Genomic DNA, 26,948 nt, shown 5'->3' with positions numbered 1-26,948 from the left:
ATCAGTGACAGAGACAGGCACCTCCAGATTTTCAAAGAACTGACTCACTTCTTAAAAATGCTCATATTACCACATGAATTGCAGAGGGACTCAGTGCTCTAGTCTTAAATGCTTCCAGATGAGTACCCAAATTTGGGGCACTTACTGCGTAAGCTAAATGAGCAGGCTCGAGGCATGATTAAGACAAGGAAGCAAGTTGTGGTGTTGATGCAGGTAGCTGTTGCTAATAGCCTGCGCACACCCACTCTGGTTACAGACAGTGGCACTAAGTTAGCATCTTACTCAAAAAGCAGACATGTTGTAGTGTCTTTACCTTTCAGACATCAGTTCTGGGTCAATGCTTTCTTCAGATCATTTAAAAAGAATTATTTTGTTCATAATTTCTAAGGGGCTCTGAGGATGCTAAAGAGAAGGTGCTACATTTTGGTTTGCTCTGCAGGCTGCGTGAAACAGTTCACTCTGCTCTAATGGTAGATGGTCTTGACATTAAGAACGGGGAAGCCACATGGGGAATGGATAAACCCTATGAATCAAGTCTGAAACCATCACAGCCAGCTTTCACCTCCCATGGGCCTCCCACATTTGCAGTTTGGTTCTGCACCTTCTCCTTTGCTCTGAGATCCTGCATGCCAAATGTGGTGTATATGATCCGTGTGATCAGTGTGGCTGATCAGTGCGGTCAACGAGACCTGTTTTGAGTTACAGAGCAGGAGGGAGAACATGATGCTACAGGTGGGATGTGTTACCCACCTCAACTACTTAAAGGTGTTGCAGCAGGGTGTGTCTCCGTTATAGCATCCCATGTGCCAGCCATACCTCCTGCTATGTGATCTGACATGGGACTGCCCAAAAAGCTCGAAAGGTCTGGGATTGCTGAGGTGGCTGTCATTCAAACCCAGGCTGTGGCTAAGAGAGTTTCTTACCGCCTGATAGCACCATCTAGGTGCCAGTGGCCAAATGTATTGTCTGGGGTTCGGCTAAGTCCTCCTTTGAGAGCTGCTCTTGGGTACTTGCAGGGGTGAATCCTCTCTCTGTGCTGGCATTAATCTCCTTCTGGAGCTAGAGTTCTGTCCCAAACAGAGGTGAGACACAGCCAAGCAGGAGGAGACATGCAGAAAAGATGCTGTCATGAGCAGCAGCATTTATGCTCTGTTCCTTCTCAGCTCATGCTCATGAAAACTGATTTCATGTGAGTTACCCCAGAGCTGTGGGTTATTGAAAGATTTATTTTCAGGTGCCCATCCCTTTAGAGAGAGTGACTTCATCCGAGGTCTGGCTTGTCAGTGTGAATATCCTGTGACTGTCTCCGTGACCTCCTCATGTTGTGCTCTTTCATTCCCTGGCTCTTATGCCAACTCTTGTAGGTAGTTGTTTTGATCACAGATGGGAAATCCAGTGACTCAGTTGAAGATGAAGCCCAGATCCTGCAGGATAAGGGCGTGACGGTGTTTGCTGTAGGTATGTATGGACACATTAATTTACATGGAGCATTGCCACCAAACACTGACTGCACACTGACATGCAGTCGATGCACTAGGGAAGATTCCTGATGCTTGACACCCCCCTCCTGTAAAAGCTGCACCCATCCCTAGGCTCAGCCACTAGCAACTACTGCAAGTACAGGAAGATCACATCTGTGCTGTGCTTGAGTGTTTTTTGTTGTTGTCAATAGCTGATTTATTCAGTGGAAATCTGTGGGTTTGCATCTGTCAAAACACTTGCGAATTCAGGAGTTCCATAAAAGGCAAAATGTTTTGATGTGACATTGTAAAAAATGAAATGTTTTTACTTTTGAAGGTTTCTCTTAATGGGGTTCAGACACTGACTTCAGCTACGTTAAAAATATCCATCAGAATAACTCCATGGGCAAGGAAATGTTTCAGCACACCCCCACCCCAAGAGCTAAATACAGCCATTTGTTAGAAGTCAAATCCTTCACTTCAACAAATATTTCAGAGGAGAAGAAGGGGATGGTGGTGGTGGTGGTTCATTATAGAGAGAAACCAGGTCAATTTGGACCAATGTGACATGAAAATTAGGGGAGGGTTGGTTTCTTGGGGTTTTCCCCCCCCCCCCCCCCCCTTTTTTTAATTCAACCACAGGAAAACTCTGCCATTTTCACGCAGCCTCCCAAAGTCCCATTGTCTGCTCATCAGAAGGGCAGAAATGTCTCTGTATCCCATTGGAAGGGTGAGGCCACATCCTGTCCTGATCCTTTTCACTCTCCACCCCAAGAAAGCTTTCCACCTCTTGGCCCATTAGCAGCCAAATACTGTGAGGCATTCTCTAACATGCCTCTAGAGAAAACCTTGACCTCTTTTCCCTGATGGAAGAGGTTTCATCTGCTTCATCACTGCCCATCCAGCTTGCGACTCCATTCCCTGTTTCATCCTTTGCCATGGGCCGCATGACTCCAAAGGTGGTATAAAACTCAAAAGGCCAGCACATTGCTCCCACTTGCTCTTGGCAGCCCTTGCCAATGCCTGGTCTGCGACATGGATGGCTTTTTATGTCCTCCTTTCCTCTTGTTTTCTTTGTCTAGGAATTAAGGATGCTGACAAGAATGAGTTGAACAAAATAGCTTCAGAACCTACTGCAGAACATGTGCTTTACATTGAAGATTTCCACCTGCTCCACAACATAACACCCAAGCTCTCTCGAAGGCTGTGTTTCACTGCCTCAGAGCCACCACAGCCCATCAAGCAGACCGTGCAAGGTGCATCAGGGCTTTCCCTATATCCTGCTTTCCACTTGCCCAAACCCGCCCCTTCCCAGTCCAAGGACATGCCAGCTACACCATGGAGATGGACCTCCCAAATCCCCTCTGTTCATCACAAGGGACCTTTAAGGGTTGGATGACCACAGAGGAGCAACCACCCCATGGAGCATCTATTGCTTTGGGACAGTGCTCCTGTGTATTTTGCTTGTGCCTGCATCTCCATGGTTTGCCTAGTGATATCAGATCCTGAAAGTCTTGCTGCCAGTTCAAACAAAAGGAGCAGCAATGGGCTGGGGCAGCCTTTCTGCCCCTTGGGGGCTTTCATCATGGGCCTCTCATGGTGAACTCTGGCAGCACGGCTCAGGATCTCAGGAAGAACTTCACTGCTTGCAGAAAATGCAGAGAGCAGCCAAAGAGATCTCCAGAGATCTAGACCTGTCCCCAAAGAGATACTGATGTTGCAGTGAATCCATAGGTGATTGCAATGAATTCTTGCCTCCTCTTGTCACACAAGCTCATGAGAAGATTAGTTAAAAGCTTGGGGCAGAGCTTGGGAGAACTTCATCTGAGTTCTTAAAGCATCTTTTTTTGCTTTGTCTGTGGTTCTGTAGCACTTTGGGGCTTCCTGTGGTGTTTCATGGAAAGTTCAAGCTCTCTGGCAGACTCTTCCCTGGTGACAGTAAGGAGAAAGACAGGAAGGAGCTGGTGCCCTGTGTATTGAGCAGGTGTTCACAGGGGAAATGTAGCCAGAACCGTTTTTGTTTTCCTTCCTTGTGCTGTCAAGCAATTGGTCTAAAGAAAACCTGCTTGTGTGGCTCTGGCCTGGAAACAGATCGCAGCTGCCCCTGTGCTCTCAACCTAAGTGAGTGCCATCTATACCCAAGGCTTTCTCTGCATTGAATATGTTGACTCCATCAATAAACAGCTTGCACATGTACACCAGCAGTGCCACCATGGTCCAAACCAAAGGCCTTTCCTTTCTCTTTTTGCAGCTGAGAAGATCATTGGCCCCCAGGATTTGCATGTCAGTGAGCACAGCCACAGTTCACTGCGACTCACGTGGATGCCAGCTACAGGGAGGGTGATGGGGTACCGTGTTCATCTGCATCCCTTGCTGCCTTTGGGACAGGCAGTTTCAGAGGACCAGCGGCAGGTAGGGTTGCATTCCCATTTTGCAGAGCACCAGTTGCGGTTCCTGGTCTTAGGGATTAGTCCTCTGCTCAGGCTGATGTTGGCACAGCCTGGTTAGGAGATGGCACCATGTCCCTCAGCCATCCCAGTCACTGCCCAGTGCATTGGCATAAACTGAAGCTTGAAGCGAAGGCCTGTAGGTAGACCATCAGATTTGCAGGTGTGTTGATTGCTCATGCTAATTTTGTCATTGCTGCTGTCGTGAGATGGAGTTTCTGGGAGTGATACGGGGGAAGGTAGGGTGGAAAAAGGATATGGCATGAACTGGCACAAACACCATTGGGATTGATAGGAACAGGTCAATGGGAAACACTCCTTTCTCTCCTTACCTCTGTGATACCACCTCCCAAATAAGCCCATCCAGCTTCTGTAGCAGCATCCCCTGTTCCTCTTGCTGCCAAAATTGTTCACCTTGTTAAGATCTAAGTGTGTTTTGGGTTTGTGTTTGCCATGTCCTTGTGTGAGTTATGCTGCCACGTGTGCCAGCTTGCTTTGGTTCAGCTTGGTCCGTGCACAAATCTGAGAGCAAGGTTGAAGGATAGAATGCCTAAAATCTTTGATTTCTAATAAGAGAACAAAGCTATGGAAGCATAAATTATTAAGGTTAAGATTATTAATTGTATTAATTATTAAGATTGTGTTTAACAAGAATGATCGGCCTTGGTTGCTTCAGAATCTCATAAGAACATAGTGAAAACACAGAAGTTATGTCTCCACCTGTCTTGCCCTTGGGTTACATTGAAATCTTACTCTATGAGCTTAAAAGAAATCTTCTTTGTCAGAGGTGGTAGCTTTTCCTGTTTTCTTCAAGAGGGTTGGGGACCACCTTACGCATCATCTTACACATCTATCTTCATCTAGTGTTTTGTGGGCTATCCCACGAAACCCACCCTTCATGCTGTCCTGTATCAGTGCTCATATGTCCACTGTGAATCTGGATATCATTAGAGGATTGCAACGTTCTGAGTTAGTGCATTTTAAGAGGCTCCTGCTCATGGAAGTCAGCTTGTATAAGGTGTGAAGCCTCGTGCTCCTAACCTGTTCCCAACATGGGGGTCTTCTACTGTTATAGGAGTGTAATTATGTCCTTTGTCCCCTGTGTGACAGATTGTGGTAGACAGTGACAAAAGCAGCGTGCTGGTGGCTGATCTGAAACCTAACACCAAGTATGTCTTCACAGTGAGGGCCATCTATGCAGATGCCCTTGGGGAGTCAGCAGTTGTCAAGGGCAAGACAAGTGAGTGTCTTTTCTGCAGTTATCCCTGTGTCTTCTTTGTCTGTGTGGACCCAGGAAAAAAACCACCCCAAAACAGTATGTACAAGAAGTGAGGGATGGATGGGCAGGGATGGGTAGAAGGAACATCTGTGCAAATGTCCATGGTGTGGGGTGCAGGACTGTGAGTGGGTGCAGAGCAACCCATGTGGTTAACCCACTTCAAAGCAGAGGGTGCAGCCTGCTGAGTAGCTCACATCATCTTGTTTAATAACCAGCAGGATTTAACAAATCCAGGCTGGGATTCAATTAATGTAAAAGCCATATACCTGGAATGAGAAAGCTTTTGGAGACCATGGTTTGAGAAACACAGACACGAGTTTTATGAAGAGAAGTATATTCTGAAGGTTATATTCTATAACTTTTTTTTTCAGAAGTCGATGGTCCAAAGGTTTGGGCGAGCACCATGCATGCCATTAAGGCTTCATTTCACTCAAGGTGAATGCCAAGGTGGTATGATCATGGCCTTTAGGAAATGTCCCAAGCAGTGATCTCTGGTCTCATGAAATGATCTAGGTTGCAATCTGCCTTGCCAAATTCCTTTGCTGTCACATGGCTGGCTGTAATGACAAGGTTCTTGGAAACAAAGGAGCAAATTCACTCCTGGCCAAACCCTGGAGTGCAAGACATTGTCAGATGTGATGAAAGGAGCAGGTTTTGTCTCAGAAGTCTCTGCACCACTTAAGGGATTTTTAGAGTTTAAAGGGTGCACTAATTCCACTTCCCTCCCTGTTTTGGATGAAGTACCAAGTCTGCTTTGCCTGAGGCGTTTTGAAAAGAATTATTCCTTTCTTCCTTGTCTTTTGCGTCTTCCCGACTCTCTGCAATGTCTTAAGTTGTTTGTCTTCTTGAGGGAAAATCTCCAACAGGATGAATAAATAAAGTGCCTCAATGAGGTTGACTCATATGTACTTGCCAGGAATAAGATGGAATGTCTTTATGGGTGGAAATAAATTCATTTGATCCCTTCTCTTATTATCCCCAACATGAAGCCAGAGGCAGAAGCTATAAATCTGTCTGCCATGGCTGGCTGGATCAAAATGGGCTCCCCTTTGTAAGAGTTGTATCCATAGGCACAAGTAGCGTTTGATTCATGTGCCTTGCTCAGTCTGCATGAAACCACCGCAGTTTTCTCTGCTCATGAGGAAGTGCCTTGTGGGTAGGTATTTCAGTTCCCAACACCGTTTAAAAAAGGAAGCCCACAATCATTCTGCCTTGGTGGTTTTCAGCTCACTTTTCAAGTGGACAGGGTTTGGTAGAGGGGTAACTGTTGTTTTTAAGGAAACAGCTAGCAGAATAGGAAGAATTGGTGCTGCTCACCTTTGTGTGTCTCTGTCCTTAAAGACCAAAGATTTTCCAAGCTCTTTGCCATGGCACTTTATTACAGCACTGTCACATCAATTTCTGCAATATTTTTGTATTCTAAAGCACCTGTGCCTCCAGTCACTAATTTCCATGTGATAGAAGAAGGACTTTTTAGCTTGAAAGTGTCTTGGACACCTCCACTGGGCAAACTGGAGGGCTACAAGATCTACATCCCCAGAGGTGAGTTCAGATTTTATTAATTTTTCTTGGAGCTTGTTTTAAAAGAACCAGTGACCAAAGGACAGGAAAGATGCTATTTTGTCAAAGGAGCAATGCACCACAGAGCTCCTGGCATTATTCTGGAAGGAGTCCAAGTTAGCCTTTTCCAGACAGTGTGGTTCCTGCAGGAGAGAGGAGAAGAGTCCTTTGAAGGACTTTCTTTTGAAGAACAAGATGGGGATGCTGCTGTGGGTGCTTTGTAACCATTTGCATTGTCACATCCAGACCTACTGTGGATGTTTTTCAACTGCCTGCTTTGGTGTGGATGTGGGGTGAGTTCAAATGTTTGGTATGGCTCACACTCACCTCTGTGTGATCTGGAGGGCTGGGACAGCATGGATATATCAAGCCTTAGTTACAGACATAACTTTCAGCCACGCCACATGGGTTGGGGAACTTCAACCATGCCCTTCAGCCAGCTCCTGTGCATGCTATTCACCATGTGGTGAAGACATGGGATGTAGACAGGCAGTGGGAAGGCTTTACCATCACTCTTCTCCTTGGTTTTGCAGCCAACAGACCAGGAATGACCTACAAGCAGGTTCTGCGGGGTGATGTCTCTTCCCATGTACTGGACAACTTGCAGGAGGATAGAGAATACAACATCAGCATCTATGCCGTGTACCCCCAGGGGCCAAGCCAGCCTGTAGCTGCCGTAGGGAGAACATGTAAGAGGTCTGATTCTGTGGCTGGTTCCTTCTTGCCCTGGGCACCGTGTTCAAACCCGTTACTCTTGATAAGCACCTCACAGTTGGTGGATACTGCAACTACATGTGCATCAAAGGGAAAGTGTTCAACAGGTCCTTTCTAACTCCAGCCTTGACCCCTTCTTTTCCCCCATGACATGCATGGACATGGACACCCTCAAAACACCATCAGGCTGCTTGGGAGGAAGGGTGGGAGATCTGGCAGAGCCTCATTTTCCCTGCCATTTTGCACCCGCACTGCATAAAGCAAATGAGGTTGATGCATTAGAGGCTTTGTTCCTGGAAAGCAATGGTTACAGATCTGGTTGTTTTCACCACTGCTTTTATGAGATGCCTTCAGCCTGTCAGGCAGGGCAGGAGCCCTTGGAAATCCCTCTCCTTCTGACAGATGAGCTGGAGGAACAGTGATGCAGGGAGGGCAGCCAGCAAAGTCCTCCACTGGCAAGTGCATGCTCTGAAAGATTTGTTCCCTGTCCTCATTCCAGTGAAGCTCCTGCCTGTGAAAAGCATCTTGCTGCAGAACGAAACGACTGACACACTCCAGGCAAGGTGGAGCCCTGTCCGGGGAGCAACGGGGTACAGGCTTACTTGGACGTCAGCAGGTAGATACGTTGGGGTGGGGTATGTGCATCAGTGAGCTGGGAGATGAAGAGACAGGAGCTGTGAGGTCCCCAAGGCATTGGATGCAATGACAACTTCTTTGTTCAGCCATGCAATGAGAAACAAGAGGGAGCCAGGTTTTTTGTGGACTGTGAATGGTGGAGTCTTGTGTACATGGAGATAAATCAGCAGCTTGCAACAGAGAGTTATGCCATGGGTGCTGATGGTAAACTGCCATGGATGCAAAAATACCTGCTCTGGCTCTGCATAAAGCAGGCTAACAGGTACCCATCCTTTTAACATGGGATTAGTTCCAGGTTTACTGGACCTGTGTAGCCTTGGAAAGGGTTAATAGGTAGAGAGAAGCTGGTAAAATACTCCATGCGGAGCTAGATATCACACAGCCCCTGAGCATCTGGGCTTACCCCTGTTTTGGGAGGACAGGTACTACCACATTACAGACTGGAAGTGCCTGTGCTTGTTGCTTTTCTCTGCAGCAGTAAGATCTGGCTTCATCTTCTAGCATCCAATAATGCATCCTCATTCTGAGACAAATTTTGGTGTTTGAAGACAGATCAGCATTTGCAGTTGGAGCTTCTCCCTTGCCCTGAACACAAACATATTTTTGTGCGAAGTGGGGAGCAGAAGTTAGACATTCAGGTTTGATGGCATATTTTGGCCTTGGGAGATGGATATTTCTGTGGTTCAAAGATGAGATGAGAAGTCAGGACACCTGGGCTCCATCACAGGCTTTGAATAAATAGCACACTCTCCTCTGGCTCAGCAATCCTGGTTATGAAATGAGGAGACATCTCCCACCAGGGGAGGGGGGCTTAATTGGAAAACAGCTCCAAAGGTCATCAGAAGGGAACACTTTACAGGGAAGATACAAAACTGCTTTTATTGTTTTATAATGAATGTCTCTCTGGAAAAAGTCATGGTGTACCCCAAAACTGAGCTGTTTACCCAGTCCTTGCTCAATACCCCAGCTAGAAATGGAGCACACATGTGCTCAGCTTGCCATGTCTTTGGAGTGGGGACATCCCTTCTTGAGGGGACAGCGTGAGACATCCTCAGCTGAAGCAGCAAGTGCACATCACCTCCACTCTGGATTTGCTCTTTCTGAGCAGCTCTTTCACCTGGTACCAGTTCACCCCATATCCACTGATGGCAAAATCCCAAGGGGCAGCCCACCCTCTCTGCCCAGCATTGTGTGGTCCTCCCCCCATGCTCCATCCCATCCCGGGGCCGTGTGTTATGGGTGCAGTGGTGCTGGGACGCAGACACCTTCTGCCCATCCCAGTGCAGCGGCCCCGAGCACTGGAGGGGGGTGGATTTCTCTGACTTCTAAGACAGAGAATGGCTGATGTGAAGAGAAGGTCCATGCATGGCGTGGGGTGGGAGAAGGGTGATGGGGCTCAGGGTGCTGGTGGAGCAGAAGATGAGGACATGGCACCCTCCAGTGACCAAACTGCGAATGTCAGCTTTCCCCCCCCAAACCCCAACGTACTGCTGACTGTGCCTCCCTGCCTCTCTGAAACAGCGCGTGATCCCCAGGGATTAGATTTTAACTCTTCTCCTGCCGTGCCGGGGGGGTTAGCTGAGTAGTTTCTAGTCCCCAACAAGAACACAGAAATGAGAAAATGTCTTTTGTGGCATCAGTTGGCTCAGCATCCTGCGGAGTAGGCAAGATGACACAGCACCCAGTCACCCAGGGCTGGGCAGAGTGTGGACCCTCTTAATGGGACTGCTTGCAGACCCATATGTGGCCAATTGTGTGTCGCTACCTGATTTATTTTCTTTGGTCTGCAAATCCCTGAGTTGCCGTGGGCTATTGATGATCACTGAGGTCTGCCCGAGTGGCTGCGGGTTATTTCTACCTGTATATAATTAGGTCCCCAACCAAGATTTGTGCTTGTTGCACTAAGCCCTGTTTCTACCATCTTCAGCTTGAGGATCTCACTGGCACATGTGCAAGCCCGGAGGATGAAATGCCATTCAATCTTAGGCACTGTGTAGTTCTCAAGTGGTTGTCTGCATGACTGCCCACCTCCCTCCCAGGCAAGGAGACACAAGCAAGGGTGGTCCTCCTTGGTCTGACCCAGGGGAGCCCAGACATCATTTCTTTTTGCAGAGGGCAGCATCCAGGATGTGAACCTCAGCAACACCTACAGCTACTACATGATCCAGGGGCTGCAGCCTGGCACAGAGTACACCGTCACCATCAATCCCATCTTTGGGGATGTTGAAGGACCAGTGGTGAGCAGTAAAGCAATGACAGGTGAGTGCTGTGCAGCAGAGGTGGGAGGCAGCCCAAGAAGACATGGATGGGGGTCAGGCTGTGCTGGCAGCACAGAGCTGGTGTCATTTGTAGTCACCACTCTGCCTGTCATCTGGTGCAGAAAACAATTTGGGTCATTACAGCTTTTGGGGGGCCACTTAGGAGCTGATGGGACCTTGATGCAACCAAGCAACTCTGCTCTCTTGCAGTGGCATCGAGCACTGTTCAGATGCTGAAAGTGAGTGATATATCCATCAACAGTGCTCTGGTCTCGTGGGACTCAGTTGCTGGGGCCACTGGGTACAGAGTAGCTTGGGGTCCTACACCAGGTAAGATCCCACTCTCCTCCAGCCTGCATCACCTTCACCTCCTGTAGCACAGAATCATGGAATGGTTTGGGTTGGAAGGGTCCTTAAAGATCACCTAGTTCCAACCTCCCTGCCATTGGCATACCTCCCAGCATGGGAGATCAGGCACTGGGAGCCTAAGAGATGGTGGGTGTAAGGACAGGTCCAGCTCATTCACTGCTCTGACCACCCTCTCCCACAACTTCAGGACATGAATTGAAACCATAAATTATTCCTGAACTGATCCAGAATGCCAGCAAGCAGGGTCCCTGCAGCAGCTATGTTCAGCCTGACCCCAGCCCAACACATGGAGCAAGAGTCCCACGCCACCTTGTCTGGTCCTTGGGGAGTAGTGGGACAGAGGCTTTGCAAAACTCCCTGCAGATACTGGGGAGGGACAGAGACTGTGCCAACATTGCTGTGGGCCCTGTATGTGAGAGCTGGCTTGATTCCTTTGGTTCCTCTCAGCTGGTTTGGATCCTTTAGTAATTTGAATTCCCAAATAAATAACAACAAGAAAACTCTCTCTTGCCCCAGTGTACATATGAGTGTTCTACAACAGAGGTTCGGTTGGTTTGGAGATGGACTGCCAGGGAAAACATGATGTCTATCCCAGTATGTAACAGAGCTGCTTTCCAGACTCTTCAGTCTTTATTCTCTTCTATTTTATTTTCTGTCTTCCAAAGAGTTCTTTGGCAAAGACCGTCCTCGCCAGCTGGCCCTCAACAAGTCGATCACAGCCTACCAGCTCCGCAACCTGGCCCATGACACTGAGTACGTGATTTCCCTGTATGTGCTTTTTGGCTCGGTGGAGGGACCAGGGATCACAACCTCAGCCAGGACATGTGAGTATGGTCAGGGTATACAAGTAGCTACCACAGCATACAGCCCTTGCACATCTGGTTCAATTTAGTGTATCCCTACAAAGGCCTTACACTGTACCTCCTGCACCCCACTCCCATCATCTGCCCCTCATGTCAGGGGCACTGTGGTGGTGGTCCTCTGCCCAGCCAACCTGCTGCACCTGGTGGGTGAGACCGTGAATCCCAAATGCTTTAGATTTTCTGCCTGGGAGTCTTCAGACGCAAACTGGAGTATGTGTGCTCTGCAGTGGATCTGTTCATGCGCTGTGGGCTTGGGTAGAGCTTCAGATATGAATGGCCCAATCTGTGCTTCCTGAGCTTCCAGGCCTCCCAAAATCCAGACCAACGGCCAAAGTCTTCAACATTGTGGTCAAAGAGTCTAGCTGGAAAAGAGATGAGACCTGGGTAAATTCTGCCATATGAAGCCATAGGGAGTTAAAGGAAGAGGAACATCCTAATGTGGTCATTTCTGCCTGGTGACAAGGGCTGTCCCCTTCCTCAAAGAAGGGGGCACTCCAAAGGGCTATACTGGAAGAACAGGTTGCCTGGCAAGATGCAGAAGATGCAAATTCTTCATGTAAAATAGGGAAAGATGGTGGTCTACTTGATGGCCAAAGTTGTCCCTCCATAGAAATCTTCTTGGTTGCTGCATCTTGGCAGGAGGTGGGGGGCAGCAGTGCTGAGCATGATGATCAGAAAGCAGAGGCAAGATTTACACAGTACCAGAACTCTGCTTGGAGAGGTTTAAAATGGCAGCAGGTGACTAGCAACCCTGGAATACAGTATGGAGATAGTGGGTTGACCTTTGTGAAGAAGAGCACAGGCAAACAGGGATGGTCAGCACTTGTGGGATCTCTGGGTGGATGTTTCACCCTGCAGTGACAGGCGGTGGCAGTGGCAGGTGGGGCGCTGGGATCTGCATCCCTTGACTCCCTGCATCCCTGTACTGCCTGTCCTGGGCTTGCAGAGGTGCACCCACATGGATCTAGAGCAGAACATGCTCCTTGGTGCTAAGGGAGGTAGGATGTTCATGCACAGCCCAGACCTCAAGCAGTACAAACTGGTGTCTCTCCAGGTGAGGAGGATGAGACACTGAGGATAAGCAAAGGTACCACTTTTAACCTTTTTATATAATTTTGGCCTGCTTATACTGCCAATGAGGAGCCCTGCTGGACAGCACTAAGGACACTATCTAATACTATTCTCACCCTGCAGCTCCTCTTGGCTACGTTTCCAATTTCAAGGTGATGTCCTACACGAGCACAAGCCTGTCTATGGCGTGGAGTGCCACAGCAGCTGCCACCAAATTCAAAGTCACCTGGAGCCCTGTGGGAGCAGGCAAAGGTGAGCAGAGAAAGGGTGCACATGCTCATTCCTGGCACAGACCCATGGCTGTGGCCAAGGGAAGCATCTTTCTAAACTCCTGATCTACTGCCTCAGGTAGGAGAGATCTCAGTATTGAGAAACATGGTCCTCAGCCTGCACCTGTTGGCAATGGCTCCTTCTCTCTTTGTGTTCATGCTCTTCTATTTATGAATGTAATCCTCAAAGTTCTGAAACAATAGTAAGCAAGGAATGGCTGTTTCCTTCGGAGGGGATGCCACCAGCCTCACTGGTGAACTACAGGCTCTGAAGTATCCCTTTTTTTGACAGAAGAACAGGTTGCCAAGACTCAGTACCTGGGCAGTAGAGTGTTGGCTTACCGGATTGACCACTTGCTGCCTGACACCCTTTATAAAGTCAGCGTTCGGGCTGTCTTCAGCAAGGCTGAGGGGCCGGAGGTGACTCTCACTCACCGCACAGGTATGTCCTGGTGGAACCACCCTCTTTGCGTTGGGTTGCAAAGACTGGATTCATGGTCTTGTGCACTGCACATTAACGGTGGAGTGGCATGAGCAGCCCTCATAGCTGGTAGCAATAATCCACAGCTGTTCCCATGGGTAGGAGTGGACAGGTCTCCCTGGCATGTCAAATAGGCTTGCCATAGGTGGGCAGCCCTGGATGTATTAACGTGGCCCCCAGTCTTATTTATCCACAGCCATCTCAGAAAGGCAGGAGCCTCTCTGCAGGCACCACTCAGGGTCAACTCACCAGCATGCATTCTTGAGGTTTACCATTCCCTGATTTGTGGCTCTGCCTCTTCAAACTTGGGGTCCTGAGTCCTTTCAGTGTCTTTTTCACATGAGTTTGTCTGAATCACAGTTCCCCATGGTGTTTGAAGATGCATCTGGATGATCTGTCCTCTCGTGGCCCCCTCCTCATGTCCCTGTGTCATGTCACCAGAGTTTAGTGCAGGCAGTGAGAGATGTGGATGAACTCCCTCAACTGCAGTGCTCCTGTCCATGGATTCATTAGGAAATAAAGCTTGGCGTCCCTGGATAATGGCTGGAAAGTAGACATTGCATCAATACTCACATCTTCAGCTCTATAGCTTAGAGCCACAAACCTGATGATGTTTAACTTCAGCTGTTACTTCAGACATCTTACCCTGGTTCATTTTTGCAGCATCTTTTGCAGACTCCAGTCCCATCCAAACCATCCAAGATTTGAAGATTATTGAAACTGGTGTAAATAGTTTGAAGCTGTCTTGGAGGAGGCTTCCTGGAGTAACTCACTATAAGATATCCTGGGTGCCATTTGATGGTAAGCAACCTGGTCTCCTAGGTGCAGTATGAGGACAGAGCACAAGGAACCCCAAAAATGGAAGCTTAGCTCAGCTTATTCCTTTTCCCACAGATGGTCAGGGTAGTTGGGGACTGCAATGTCTATGGCAGCAGGTTGAAGCCCTGTGAACCAGGTTTTAGTCTCTAACAAAGATGCCGTTTGGATGTAGGCATAGTTCAGATTTAGGAAGTCAAAGAAGTGGCTTCCTTCCAGCAGCGCATGTGATGCTTTTGTGACCAGATCTCTCACCTGCCCATGCCTCAATTTCCCCAGATGAAAAATAAGTTCATAACCCTCCTCCCTAGCCAGGTCCCACAGGATCTGTACGAGGAAGCTGCTGTAACAATGATTGTTAATAGCAATTACCTTGCCCTTTCTGTGTATGCTGTGGGGTTTTGGAATGTCTCCTCTTAGGTGGCTTGGAAACTTCCCAGCTGGTTGCAGCAGAAACAGACTCCTTCATGATCTCCAAACTGAAGGAGAGCACCACCTATACCATCTGCATGTCTGCAATGATCAGGGGACGGAAAGGAAGCCCCACACTCCTCACAGCCAAAACCTGTGAGTACAAGACCACTGGATGGGGACAAGCGCATCTCCACATTAGTGCTGGGGGCTGTGTCTTCCTAGGGGCTATGATGGGAGATGAGGATGGAAGAAGAGCAATACTGGCCAACAGACACCTTACTTCTCAGGTGCCACCAGCCAGCATGCCAGAAAACATGTATTGGTCTTCTCTTCCTATTACCGAGAACCACTGAGAGTTTGCCTGTCTTCCCCTGCCAATAATCACCATTGGATGCTGGTTTTGTGACAAATTATCTTGGAATTACCTCTTTAGTTACAGCATCTTGACCATTTCCAGTAGATAAAGGCAAACAACTCTCATGATGCTGGGGCACCATGTGACTTGATGCTGTAGAATTGGCAGATTTGGAGACCAAACACTGGAGAAGGTCAGGCGTGTGGAGCCAACACTGTGGTTTCAAGAAGCACTAGCACCTGACACAAGTGAGAAGGCAAAAACTTTATTGCCTATCCCAGCAGCTCAGATTTCAGTCAGTTTAGAGAAACACACAGCAGTTCAGGCTCAAGATCTGCCAAAAGTTATTTGCTAAAAACCCACCAGTTCCCACCAGCTGAGGATCGAATCTGATTTAGCTTTCTGGAAAACCCCTGAAGTGCTGTAGGGACTCCTTCCTCTCACCAGAAGCATGATGCTAATTTAGGAGGCAGAAGGTCTCCAAAGCTGTTTGCAGGCTTAAGACGTGTTTCCTGGTACACACATCTTTGCACCCTGGGGTAGGTATCATCTGAGAGATTCAACAGGACCTGGAGCCATGAAGAAATGTAGTGGAGATGTGCTTCATGCTCATCATTTCTATCTGGACTTATTGTCTTTGATTTCAGTGGGGCCAGGATTTGTGCTTCCCAAAGGATGCATCAGCTTCCTTTCAGCTTGATCAAGCTTTTGGTGGTAGCTTCTACCCACCTTAGGCTTTGTTTCTTTGTTTTCCAACAGTGGATTTACCCAAAGTGACTGAGTTCACAGTGCAGGAGGCTGCGGAGACCAGTGTTTTGCTGACTTGGATGGCTGTTCCTGGAGCATCCACATACCTACTAACGTGGCGCTTGTCCTCAGGTAATGCTTTTTGGTGATGGGAGGAAGAATGGCTTGTAATTTGGTCCAGTCCCCTCCTGTGTGAGATGCTTCTTCACCGAAGGGGATCTGAGGATGGAGCATGCATGTATCTGGCTTGCCCTGTGGTCTGTTTGATTAAGTACCTGGTTTTAGAGCCAGCTGATGCTGCAGAAGATGCAAGTGGCAGGTATTAAAGGGGAAATTTCCACCACCAGCCTTAAGTGGCTGCTATTTCCTTCAAGTGTCATGACTTGTGTCTCCAGGTGCTGCCCACTTCGACCTGGGGTAAATGATGCTGTCACTGTTGGCACCAACACTGTTCATTCTTTTGAACCCATCTGGACCCTGTTTAGCAAAAGAACAAAAAGTTGACCCTGGGGGCTTCCACAGATCATGTCCTGTCATCTCAGCTTTTCATTTGGGTGAAAAAGGAGGGGGGGGGGGGGGCGGGAAATGGAAGCTGGCCCACTGAGGAGACTCTCAGGATGACACATTCAACCATTGCAAAAAAAAAAGAGACATGAAAATTGCTTAGGAAAAACCCTGCTGGTTGCTATTATCAGTCTCTCTTCCTCTAGAGTCACTACCTGTCCATTAGGGATAGTTGCAGTGAACCAAAAAAGATTGGCTTTTGTCATCCATACAACCCTAATTCTTACCTGTTTAAAAGCTTTGCTATATGGTAAAGAGCTTTTAAAACTTTCTTAATCATTGCTCACAATTTCTAGCATCTATTTCTTCTTCCAGTTAATTTGGCCTTACAGGGTTTGCTGTCTTAAAGCACCAGCTATATTATTTTTTCCTGGAGTGGGCTTAAGCTTTGTTTAATATAGCAAGTTTCCTGTCGTTGTTTCAGCCACTACATTTTTGCAAGGGATCTGTTCATCTTCACAAGTCAATAAAGAAAACGAATCTGACACTATTCCCCTGTGGTCCCTGCAATGCTTTTTGAGTTACCAGGTCATCAGCTTTCATTTTTTTTAATTCCAAGAACATTTTGCTGTTGGCAGCTTAAGACTTAAAGCATATGTCACTGGGGATGAAGTCTCCTGTGGTGGCATCATTTTTTTGCTCTGCATATTAAGGATAAGCGATTAGGGAACTGAACATTCAGCTCTCTAGGGTGATTCAAGTGATCTAATGCAACTGTTCCCCTCCTGTACCATATTGTTAAAATACCAATCCGTAAGTATTAAAAAATCATTGGTTTCAGAGTTGTCAGCAGCTCAGAAATGGATAATACCATGTCTGACAGTCCCCCTGTGCCCTCACTTAATTGATCCTTCTGAAATAGGTTTACAACTATTGATTTAACATTCCAATTAGGTGAATCTTGCTACCACACTTCAATAGTACCAACAAGATCAAATTTATGCTCACAAGTGAGTAATTCCAATTTAAATTGTTTAATTATCCAGGCTGTCAGAATTAGTGTATAAAGGCAATTAAGAATTTTGTTGGGGTTTTTTGTTTTTTTGTCTCTTGGTGCCTTGATTAATTTTCTTCTCCACAACTTGTTTTTTTTTCTAAATGAGTACTCATTCATTACCTCTTTCCCTTGCCCCCCTTTTAAGCTTCTTTAGTGCCCTCTCCTCTGCTGGCTGATCCTAGCCAGCCTGCCCTGTAAAAGATTGGGTCCCCTTCTACGCAGCTTGAGGTCATCCCACCTGTAGACCCCCTCTGTCCACTGTTAAATAAAACCAAATGCGCATGTATTTCAATGAGGCTCCATCCAGAGCCAGCCTTCCTCCCCCATGTAACAGGAACAACCTTGGAGAAGGTCAGCTAGGCACTGCCCTCCTCTCTCTTCTACCTTCTCTTGACTATCCATGGAGCACCAAAGTCATGGTTTTCTTATCCACCTAATCCACAGATACTCGTTTAATCTTGCATTTGCACCTTGAGCCTCACAGTCTCTCTCTTGCAAATCAGCTTCATTTTTTGTAGAAAGTTGTCCCTGGCAAAGACTATCTTCCTTCTCCAAAGCGTGCAGACTTTTCCTGCATGTGCTTGTCAGTCTTGTGCTGGGCATCCCTCCCTGTGTATGATCCAGGTATGCCCTACCTCAGTCCACCAGCAAAGTCTCCTTCCTGTCCTGGAGCACATGTGGTAACCATGCAGTTTCTCATTATGTGAAAGCCCCATTACATGAAACAATATTTAGTGCTACACAACAGCATAGCTGTAAAAGGAAAAGTAGGTGAACGTGCCTGTTTGGGGGTTTAGACAAGCAGGGTGAGTGGTGGGCTGCCATAGATCTGTGCTTCATCAGAGCTGTCAGCTTGTGTTTCATACAGCAAATCTCGGACAAGGTAGTGTGGCACCTAAACCAATTATTACTATTTTGACTTGCCTACCCAGAGGGAGGGGAGTAGGAGAGTTTGAATCAAACTGCAAGAGGGATTTTTTTTAAAGGAGCAAAGCCTCCCATCCAAAATTTTTGGGGGGTAATTGAGAACATTTAATGAAAATTAAACAGAGGATTTATACTGCTGTAATTTCTTTCCATGGAAAAGACTTCTACTTTTTTTATCTTTTTAAGGGAAAATGCTATTTCAGAATGAAAAGGTGAAAGTTTCACTTTGAACAGTGTCAAAACTCATCATTCGATAGTTCTAAAATAAGACACTTATAAAATGTCAAAACATTATTCTGACATTTTCACACATTTTTCCTATCATTATTTTAAATCAAAACTATCTATTGTATGTGGCCACATTTCTCCACTAAGTTTGACTCTACTTTGCAGCGAACTTTCCAATCATTTCTAAACAAAACAAAAAAAAGAATCCTGTTTCTATACATGCTAACTGCTGCAAACCATTGGTCTGTCACAGAGCTCATCCTCAGACACCACCTGGACCAAATGCCCTCTCTAAACACTTGTACAAATTCCCATTTTCTTTTCCTGTTCATGTACTCAAGAACTCCCTTGTCAGATGCAAACAACCTTATTTCTTCTGGTTTAGGACCTGACCATCCCAGTTTGCAAACATGTCTTACCAAGAGCCTCTGCTCTGAAGCCCAGGACTTACCTTGTCCCCAAGCTCCTGTTTGCCAAAGGTGGTGTCATTAGAAGATGGGATGCTAATGGGAGTTATTTTGAGTTTCTCTGGCTCCCAGTCAATGTGTGTTTCTTCCTCTTTCACAGCTTCTGATCTTTCCCAGGAACTGTTATCAGCAGCTTCTAGATCATATCGGGTGACAGGACTGAGCACCAAAGAAATGTATTTTTTTTCTATAAGACCAGTCTTTGGAGATACGGAGGGACCAGAGACAACGCTCCTGGGACAAACAGGTATGAAAGCTGAAGACTTGTGTTGCAGTTTTACCTAGGTAACTGCTATTGAGAGTAATTTCTTGGCTTCCCTACCCTTCTGATGCTTTTGCTAGATAGTGGCATCATAATTAAAAGAGGTTTAAAAGACACCTTTTCTGTTTTCCTCTTACAGTGGGACATCACAGAGAGTCACCTGCACCAATCACTCCAGTGACTTTGACAACGCTGGATATGATGAGGTCCCCATCCACATCTCCCAGCAATGTGGGAACCACTCCTCTTTCACTGGCCACCACCACAAAGCTACCACCAAAGCCAGAGACCCCACTATTGACAACTGTAGTGTCTACACCACTGACAACTGTCCCTGTGCCAAGTGAGTGTGTATCCATGTGTGATTTGATGATGATATAGAAGTAAGTAAAAGGGAGCATGGTCTTCTCTGATCTCAGGAGCCAAAACTAGTCTTTAATCATTGAGTAGTGAGAGTGGAACAATGTCAGGGAAGGAGAAGACACAAACCTCATAAAATGCAGTGAAGCTCTCAGCACTGATAGCTGAGTAGGTAGTAAGGTGAAGGTGCTGTCTGCTCACTCACCAACATATGGCATCACTAGTGGTATTTGGTTTATTTTGTTGCTCTGAACACAAAGAAACATGCTTCTGCTTTAGGACCCCCCAGCTTACAGAGATCCTCTCTTCCCTCTGCAGTCTGTGGCAAGTTCAAAGCAGACATTGGGTTCCTGGTGGACGAGTCCTCGAGTATTGGCCAGAGCAATTTCAATAAAGTGAAGGATTTCCTCTTCCGGATCATTTCCTATTTCCCTAAGATTGGACCTGAAGGGACACAGGCAAGATTTTGTTATTCTGTTTCCTGAAGGTGTTTTCCTTCCAAGTGTTCACCTTTTGCTCAACCCTGCAATGAGAGTAGTCTGCTTGCTCACATGTTGTGGGTCAGAAAGGCTACGTGCTCTACCTAAAGACATGTGTGTCCAACAAAGACGTGAATGAGAGTCTCCTAAATGTCAGCTTTCTCCTTTGGATATATTTCCATTTCTTCGTTATTTTTCCAAGATCAGGTCATCAGGAATAAAGTAAATTCCAGACCTACTGAAGTGGTGTCTAGGTTATGGAGCACAGGGATGTGTCAGGTGCATGTCCCCCTCTAAGCAGACTGCTAATGGTTAGAGACCCAGGTGGGGGCCAAGATGGGAGATGCAGCACATGCCATCAGCTGCCTCCTCTAGACAAGCAGAGGACCAGACCTCCAGGCCATGCTGTGAAACACCCCAAGGACAAATGAAAAGCCTACAGCATTAAATGACAACTCAGCAAAGCCAATGGAAACACTCAGTAGATAATTTTGTGTCATTTCTGTTTAATTAATCCAGTATTTTAACTAGCCCTTTACAAGGGAGACCTATGTAGCTCACTTTCAGTTGATCTGGAAATGGGAACTTCTTGCACTCTTTGCCTGCAGGTAGCCTTGAAGGTTTAGGTACATGATGAAGTTGCCCTGGGTTAGCAAATAATTCTGAGGACATGAAGACATTTTGATTTCAGTGGCTATAGTATGGGCTGAGTAGCTGGCTTCCTTTTGCAGTCAGCAGAGATCAGAGGTTTAATTCAGCAGGAAGGGGTGTTGCCATGGGAGGTGCTGCAGCAGGAGGTGCTCTCACCCAGCCGTGAGCTGCCCAAAGTGCACCAGTCTCCCATTGGTCCTGTGCTGTATCCACCAGCAGAAATCCCTGATGCACTAGATCAGGGGTCCTCAAACTACGGCCCGCAGACTGGATACGGCCCCCCAGGGTCCTCAATCCAACTCCCCGGTATTTACAGAACCCCCCTGCTCCCCCCACTGGGGTTGTGGGGGGAAACCAAGCAGCCGCAGATGGCTGCCTGCCACTTCATCCGCGCGCCGGCCCCCTGTTTAAAAAGTTTGAGGACCCCTGCACTAGAGAGTCCAAAGTAGTGCCTTGCCCATCCTTCAGTGTATGCTGTTTTCAGTCTGCAAGAAGCACAATCTCTTTCCACTCCTGTTTGCACCACAACTAGGTGTATTATCCAACTCGAGGTAGATTACTGACAGCCCTCTTGCTATGTGCCCGAGCCCTCCATGGCTTTTAACCCTGTTTTCTTTGGCAGGTTGCTGTTGCTCAATACAGTGAGGAGCCCAGGGCAGCCTTCTACTTCAACCAGTACCGTGACCGCAACAGTGCCCTGAAAGCTATCAAGGAACTGCGCTATGCTGGAGGCAACACAAAAACAGGTGTGGATGGGTGAGCTGCACACATGGGGTGGACCTTCTGGCCCAACACAGAAGCTAGGGGCCAGAGAAAGCATTTGTCTGAGTGTTTTGAACCGACTTACTTGGTTAGAAAGCTATCATAGAATCGTTTAGGTTGAAAAAGACCTTTAAGATCATCAGTTCCAACCATTAACCCAGCACTGCCAAGTCCACCAGAAAACCATGAAGCGCATCTATGCTGTGGCCCAAAGTTCTTTAAAATTTGAGAACAGAGGATCCAATTTAGTTTTATTTCCAGGAATGGTCTTTCCAACTAGCCTGATGTCCTTTATCCTTGTCTTAGTTTTACTACTGGGTTTCTCTCCATTATTTTATAGCCTTGCCTGCACTGGAGAGAGGTTTTTATACATGGCTTGGAGACAAAGCCCATAAGCGTTAGGCAAGCATAGTTGATGCTGAAGCATCCTTATTGCCCACTGTATGCACATTTTAGTCAGCAAATTCCAAAGGTTATTGCCTTGTTACCCTGACAACAAAACAATGTGCCGCGTCCTATTTTCATGGTGTGTCATCACATAATGTCCTTTGTTCACCTCTGTTGTACACATAGCACAGCTCTTCATTAGCTTAGCATCTCAGAAATTCAGACGTTTTTGTCTTATGTAGTTAAAAAGCTCAGAGACAGACAGCGCTCTCCACCTGCTCGTTCCCAGCAGGACAGTAGGGTATACCTGGTTCCCTGAAGGTACATGAGCAGTAATGTTAAATTGAAAGTAGTTAGTTTTAACTTTTCTAATTTTAAATGGCCCAGTTAACATCTTCCCACCAGTCCACATAAAGGGAAGCTTTGGGGCACCCATGTATGTTAACTGAAGGCTTATATACCTCATCCTGGCTCAGTGGTATTGTCAGGAACACAGAAAAACGGGGCTGATCAAGGTACAGGAATTCTGATGGGACTGGTTAGGGAAAGCAGACAAGAAACTGGTCAGGCTGCAAATTCCTAGGTAACCTTACCTCTACTCCTTTTCATTGAGATTGTGTCAATAGAGACATTTTACCCCTCATGGGAGTCTTTCCATACTGTTTGGGGGCTTCTTAACCATTTCAGTTTGGGGAGAGTTCTTTGTGAAGCTTTCCACTCGTTCAAAAGAAATTTGAAAATGGGAATTCCATGGATTCCTAGAGCATAGGAAAAATGCTTCGAATCTCCTGAATATGATTTTTTTTCCTTTCCAAAACTACCTCCTGAATTCAGCCTGAACCATTTCAGCCAACCTGATTTACTGCTGTCTTCCCTCAAAAGACATTGCCCTATGATAGGGGCTGCTATGCATCAATGGGACCACACTGAATGTCCTTTTTCCTCCATCTGTGGAAGGAGATCCACAATGCCCAGCTGCAGACCTAATACTTGGGCAGATTTATGCCGTGTGTCTCCATGTTTACTCAGGTCGTGGTATAGCCTACATGCTAAAGGAGTTATTTCAGTCCTCCAGAGGGATGAGATCAGATTTCCCTCACATGATGGTGCTTGTGACTGATGGACGATCCCAGGATGACGTGTTGCCACCAGCCAGAGTGGCCCATGCTTTGGGTAAGAGTTGTCCTGTTGCATTTCCCTGAAACCTTGGTTCTTCATGAATTTCCAGGGGGCTGAGAGTGGTACATTATGTAATGTGTACACTTGGAGTGCATTGTTGGCTTTCTGCCCTCCTTTATCCTCTCTTCTTTCTATTCCTAGCTTGAGTGTCTTGGTTTGCTATAACTCACACTTGCTGCTTCAGCTGAGTTCTCACATAGCTACTGAAGTACCTGATCCCAGAAGAGGTTATTAGCAGGAAGATTGTGATGAGGTGTTTGGAATCTCTGATCTCAAACGTTTTTGCTTCTGTTGAGTGAGCGATGTATTTCAGGGATCCGCGTCATTGCTGTGGGTGTCTCAGGAGCTGACCCCACTGAGCTCAACAGCATCTTGCTGCAGCAGAACCTCCAGAACGTTTTCTATATCAGAACATTCGACGACTTCCCAGAAATCCTCCGAGAGATGATAGAAGTCATTTGTTCTGATCCTCAGGCTTCAGGGGCCCAGCTGCCATTGGGAGAGGTGAGCCAGTTCATAGATCTTTGAATATAAGCCAGCTTGCTTGGTGTGTGTTGTGCAAAAGCGCAATCTTCTTCCCTGAGCAAAGTTTCAAAGGTTTAGGACACTGGGTCCAATCCTGACCTCACTTACTGTCCAACCCTAGAGATAAGGAACAAAATCTTTGAAATCAAAGGAGTGGAACTGGGGAATCCAGAATACAGGATTGAAAGTTTTGTTGCATAAAGGCCATTGCGGGGGCAGAGCACTTGGATGTATTATAAATGTATTGCCCCCTTCTAACTCTAGTTGATGGGTCATTGCTATGAATGTGAGCTTGTCTGCAGAGTATCTCCAACAGTGATATTTTATGGCTGTTTCAATGAAAAGATGGGTGATAGAAAAGTGCAGTGACCTCTTGACACCTGTTGAAGGCTGGTGTTTGATGTCTGGTTCCAAAACTTGAAGGATCACTGATCTAAGCCAAACTCTATGCTGTAGGGTACCCGACATGAAGCTGACAAGCAATTGCCATTTGGTGACACGGAGAGCAAGCCACACATGCCTGATACGTCATCAGCTGAACCACATACCCAAAAAGAAGAGGATGCTTGTGATCCCTGGTGTTTAAAGGTAAGAATTAGTTCACTGTGTCTTGGGGGTTTATATTTCAAAAAGACGATGATTACTGGTCTGATCAGGTCACTTCTCATCCCTGTGTGGTGTGCAGTGGAGTTATATCAGTGTCAAGACTTTTAACTCTGGGAACCATGTCCATGTTTGGGAAGGACATCCTAGAAGCTGCCATTTCAGCATGGGAAATGCAGCAGCCTCCTGTGCTCCTTCCCAGCAAACCAATGAAATTCAGGTTTTCCATAAATCCTGCTTCATATCTGCCAGCTCCATGCAGACATCACAGGTGTCCTGTGGCATCTCAGCTCTATGCTCCATGTGAGCCACTGAACAGACCAACAAGTTGCTGCTGCTCCTTACTTCAGAAATAAAATGTCAGGGGGCAAATCTACCCACTCCTCATACCAAGCAGGAAGCCAGAGGACATGAAGAACAGTAGGACAGCCCCAGAGCCCGTGTGCTGGTCTAGTGAGTTAACTGATGTGGCTGTAGCCAGCAAAACTGAACAGTGTATGTTAGCTTCACTGGAGAAAATTAGGGTCTCTGTAGTAGCTGGTGGACAGGTAGTCAGTGTGGTGATCAGTCTGGTCATGATTCAGTTCAAAGGTAGGTGTCCACACTGGCAGCATAGCTCAGATGGTGATGTTTGTGCTGTAGCAGTCTAAAATGGGGTGAGGTAACTGCTGTCTGTGGACAGTTGAATTAGGGTCTTTATTTCGTGCCTCCCAAACTCCTTTCCACAGTTTCTCCGATGGGGGAGAACAATTGTATTGACACTACCCTAAAGCCTTGCAGATATGTAACCAAGAATATTTAGAGTCTGTCTGAGCCAGAAAGCTCCTGAACTATAGATGACATGGGCCAAGACTTTTTGAGGCATCAATATATTCCCTGACTGCATTTTGTCCTCACACAATGCTGTGTTCTCCATCCTGTTTTCCCAATTTCAGTGCAAGCTTGAGACAAAAGAAATAACAGATGACCTCCAAGGGACTTTAAATTGTCTAATGATATGAACAGGTCTCCTGGATGATCGACTTTGCTTCTTCCTTTTGTTGCATAAGCCAAGGAGCATGCTAGTCTGTATTTTGTGGTCACTCTGGTTTGAGTTTATTTGCCATCCTTCAGTGGATAATAATCTCTTCCATTTTCCTTCTCCTTTCAAGAACTTCAGAGGCTCACTGGCTCGCAGAGGCTATGACTCATACAGCTTTCCTACAAAGGGAGAGAAAGGAGAGCGGGTGAGTCCACCAGCATGAATCATCCACTTGATTAATATGCAACTAAATAATTAGGAAGAGACCTAGCAAAGAATCATCTTCAGATCTTTTATGTTGGTGTTCTGATATATCCCACTCCATGCTGGCTTTGAAAATCGGGCAAAAGAGAACTAATGTGTGCGTGTGCACAGTGGCAGTTGGGGATTCTCTCAAGTGGTACAGAAAGCTAGTGCTGCATGAAGCTGTTTGGATTTGGAGGTCTGGGGCCATAACCTGCGTGCTGTTACTTTCCATGTATTTAGGGTCTACCTGGGAAGGACGGCATTCCTGGGCTGCCAGGCAGACCGGGGCGCACAGGTCCTCCTGGTCCCCCTGGACTCATGGTATGTGTTTGTTTTAACAAACTTTGTCAAAGTGCTGTTTAAGAGAAGAGTGAGCCTGTCTCTCAAATATCTCTTGTTTCTCTCTCCCCGCCCCCCCCCTCCCCATTTTGCAGGGTCTCCCTGGCATCCAAGGTGGTGTTGTAAGTATTTTCAATGCAGCAAAGATAATCAGTACAGCGGGACCCTAAAGCTTTGCTTTTCAAGCCTTTCAAAGGCCAATTGTGCTGAGCAGAACAGGAAGCCCAAGTGACCCATTTTGCCTTTATGAGGGGCTGTTGATGTCACCAAATAGCTCTAAAGAGTCTTCCTTCTGGTCAGAGAACTGGCAAATAATGCGACACAACATGGGCACATTTCTAACCAAGTAACTCTCAGTGAACCAGAGTTGTCCAGAAAAAGACTGTGAACTCTGCCTTCAGCTATATATGTATCAGTCCTACTGCATAATCACCAGCAGCAACATTTGCTCACAGACTTCCCATACACAACATGCAACATTTCATAACATTGCCTGGAAAACATGCATCTTGCCAGGCCAGCCAAACCTTGTATGCCCTTGTGTTTGCTGTACTAATTGCTCTACACTGTTGATGTCATTGATGGTGGCACAGCTTTGCACGCTAGATCAGAAGTCACAAAATGTACCTCCTCTGCTTTTACCTGGGCTCTATTAGTAGGAAAATGACCGTATTTGACCAGATAAATCCCCCTTGGCCCTGAGAGCTGTATTGAGAAGGTACACATACCAAGGTGCCCAGGTCATTTGAGATGCCCTAGGATTTCCAAGGCAACCATCAAGGGCTGATAAAATATGGGTCTTGAAGAACACTTGTGAAGTAAGAGCTGGAGGTCAGGGAGGTATCAGAAAGCATCACAAATGGCACAAGACACCAGTGTATGTGTAATTGAACTAAGTCCCTGACCTCTGTTGGCTGCAACATGGTGTAAACAGCCAGCTCTTGTGCAGAAGCAACATTTCAGTGGCACCATCTTGAACTTAACTCCATCTTTTGGGCTTGGTTCAGGTCCCATCTTCCAGCTGATGCTCCCCTCGATATTGGGACCAAAACCTATTTTCATGACCACTTTAAGAATGAATGAGATTTCAGATTTTATTAGAGACAGGTCTGTGGTCTTGTGGGTGCTTTGCTGCAAGGTTTATTTTTCATTCCAGGGATCTCCTGGCTATCCAGGACCAGTGGGGCCAAAAGGAGACAGAGTGAGTTTCAT

The 26,948-nt window shown here is 46.7% G+C and overlaps 1 protein-coding gene across 1 annotated transcript in view; it reads left to right on the top strand.

Annotated features, from left to right (window-relative positions):
- LOC101923239 (collagen alpha-1(VII) chain-like) overlaps nucleotides 1–26,948 on the top strand; it is a 116,318-nt gene that overhangs the window by 18,438 nt on the left and 70,932 nt on the right. Inside the window, exons 5-30 of the mRNA XM_055807686.1 lie at nucleotides 1,365–1,458; nucleotides 2,543–2,716; nucleotides 3,712–3,872; nucleotides 5,018–5,147; nucleotides 6,612–6,728; nucleotides 7,280–7,435; nucleotides 7,960–8,076; nucleotides 10,209–10,355; nucleotides 10,565–10,684; nucleotides 11,389–11,547; nucleotides 12,781–12,909; nucleotides 13,219–13,368; nucleotides 14,071–14,208; nucleotides 14,644–14,790; nucleotides 15,752–15,871; nucleotides 19,023–19,169; nucleotides 19,324–19,527; nucleotides 19,863–20,002; nucleotides 21,297–21,420; nucleotides 22,853–22,996; nucleotides 23,316–23,506; nucleotides 23,984–24,115; nucleotides 25,282–25,356; nucleotides 25,638–25,718; nucleotides 25,832–25,858; nucleotides 26,893–26,937. Coding sequence (XP_055663661.1) covers nucleotides 1,365–1,458; nucleotides 2,543–2,716; nucleotides 3,712–3,872; nucleotides 5,018–5,147; nucleotides 6,612–6,728; nucleotides 7,280–7,435; nucleotides 7,960–8,076; nucleotides 10,209–10,355; nucleotides 10,565–10,684; nucleotides 11,389–11,547; nucleotides 12,781–12,909; nucleotides 13,219–13,368; nucleotides 14,071–14,208; nucleotides 14,644–14,790; nucleotides 15,752–15,871; nucleotides 19,023–19,169; nucleotides 19,324–19,527; nucleotides 19,863–20,002; nucleotides 21,297–21,420; nucleotides 22,853–22,996; nucleotides 23,316–23,506; nucleotides 23,984–24,115; nucleotides 25,282–25,356; nucleotides 25,638–25,718; nucleotides 25,832–25,858; nucleotides 26,893–26,937 — 3,369 coding nt within the window. The remainder of the gene's footprint in view (nucleotides 1–1,364; nucleotides 1,459–2,542; nucleotides 2,717–3,711; nucleotides 3,873–5,017; nucleotides 5,148–6,611; nucleotides 6,729–7,279; nucleotides 7,436–7,959; nucleotides 8,077–10,208; nucleotides 10,356–10,564; nucleotides 10,685–11,388; nucleotides 11,548–12,780; nucleotides 12,910–13,218; nucleotides 13,369–14,070; nucleotides 14,209–14,643; nucleotides 14,791–15,751; nucleotides 15,872–19,022; nucleotides 19,170–19,323; nucleotides 19,528–19,862; nucleotides 20,003–21,296; nucleotides 21,421–22,852; nucleotides 22,997–23,315; nucleotides 23,507–23,983; nucleotides 24,116–25,281; nucleotides 25,357–25,637; nucleotides 25,719–25,831; nucleotides 25,859–26,892; nucleotides 26,938–26,948) is intronic.

This window comes from Falco peregrinus, chromosome 6 (assembly GCF_023634155.1).
Source record: "Falco peregrinus isolate bFalPer1 chromosome 6, bFalPer1.pri, whole genome shotgun sequence".
Lineage (NCBI taxonomy): Eukaryota > Metazoa > Chordata > Aves > Falconiformes > Falconidae > Falco > Falco peregrinus.
Note: the sequence above shows the minus strand (reverse complement) of the source record. Positions and strands in the feature narration are given on the sequence as shown.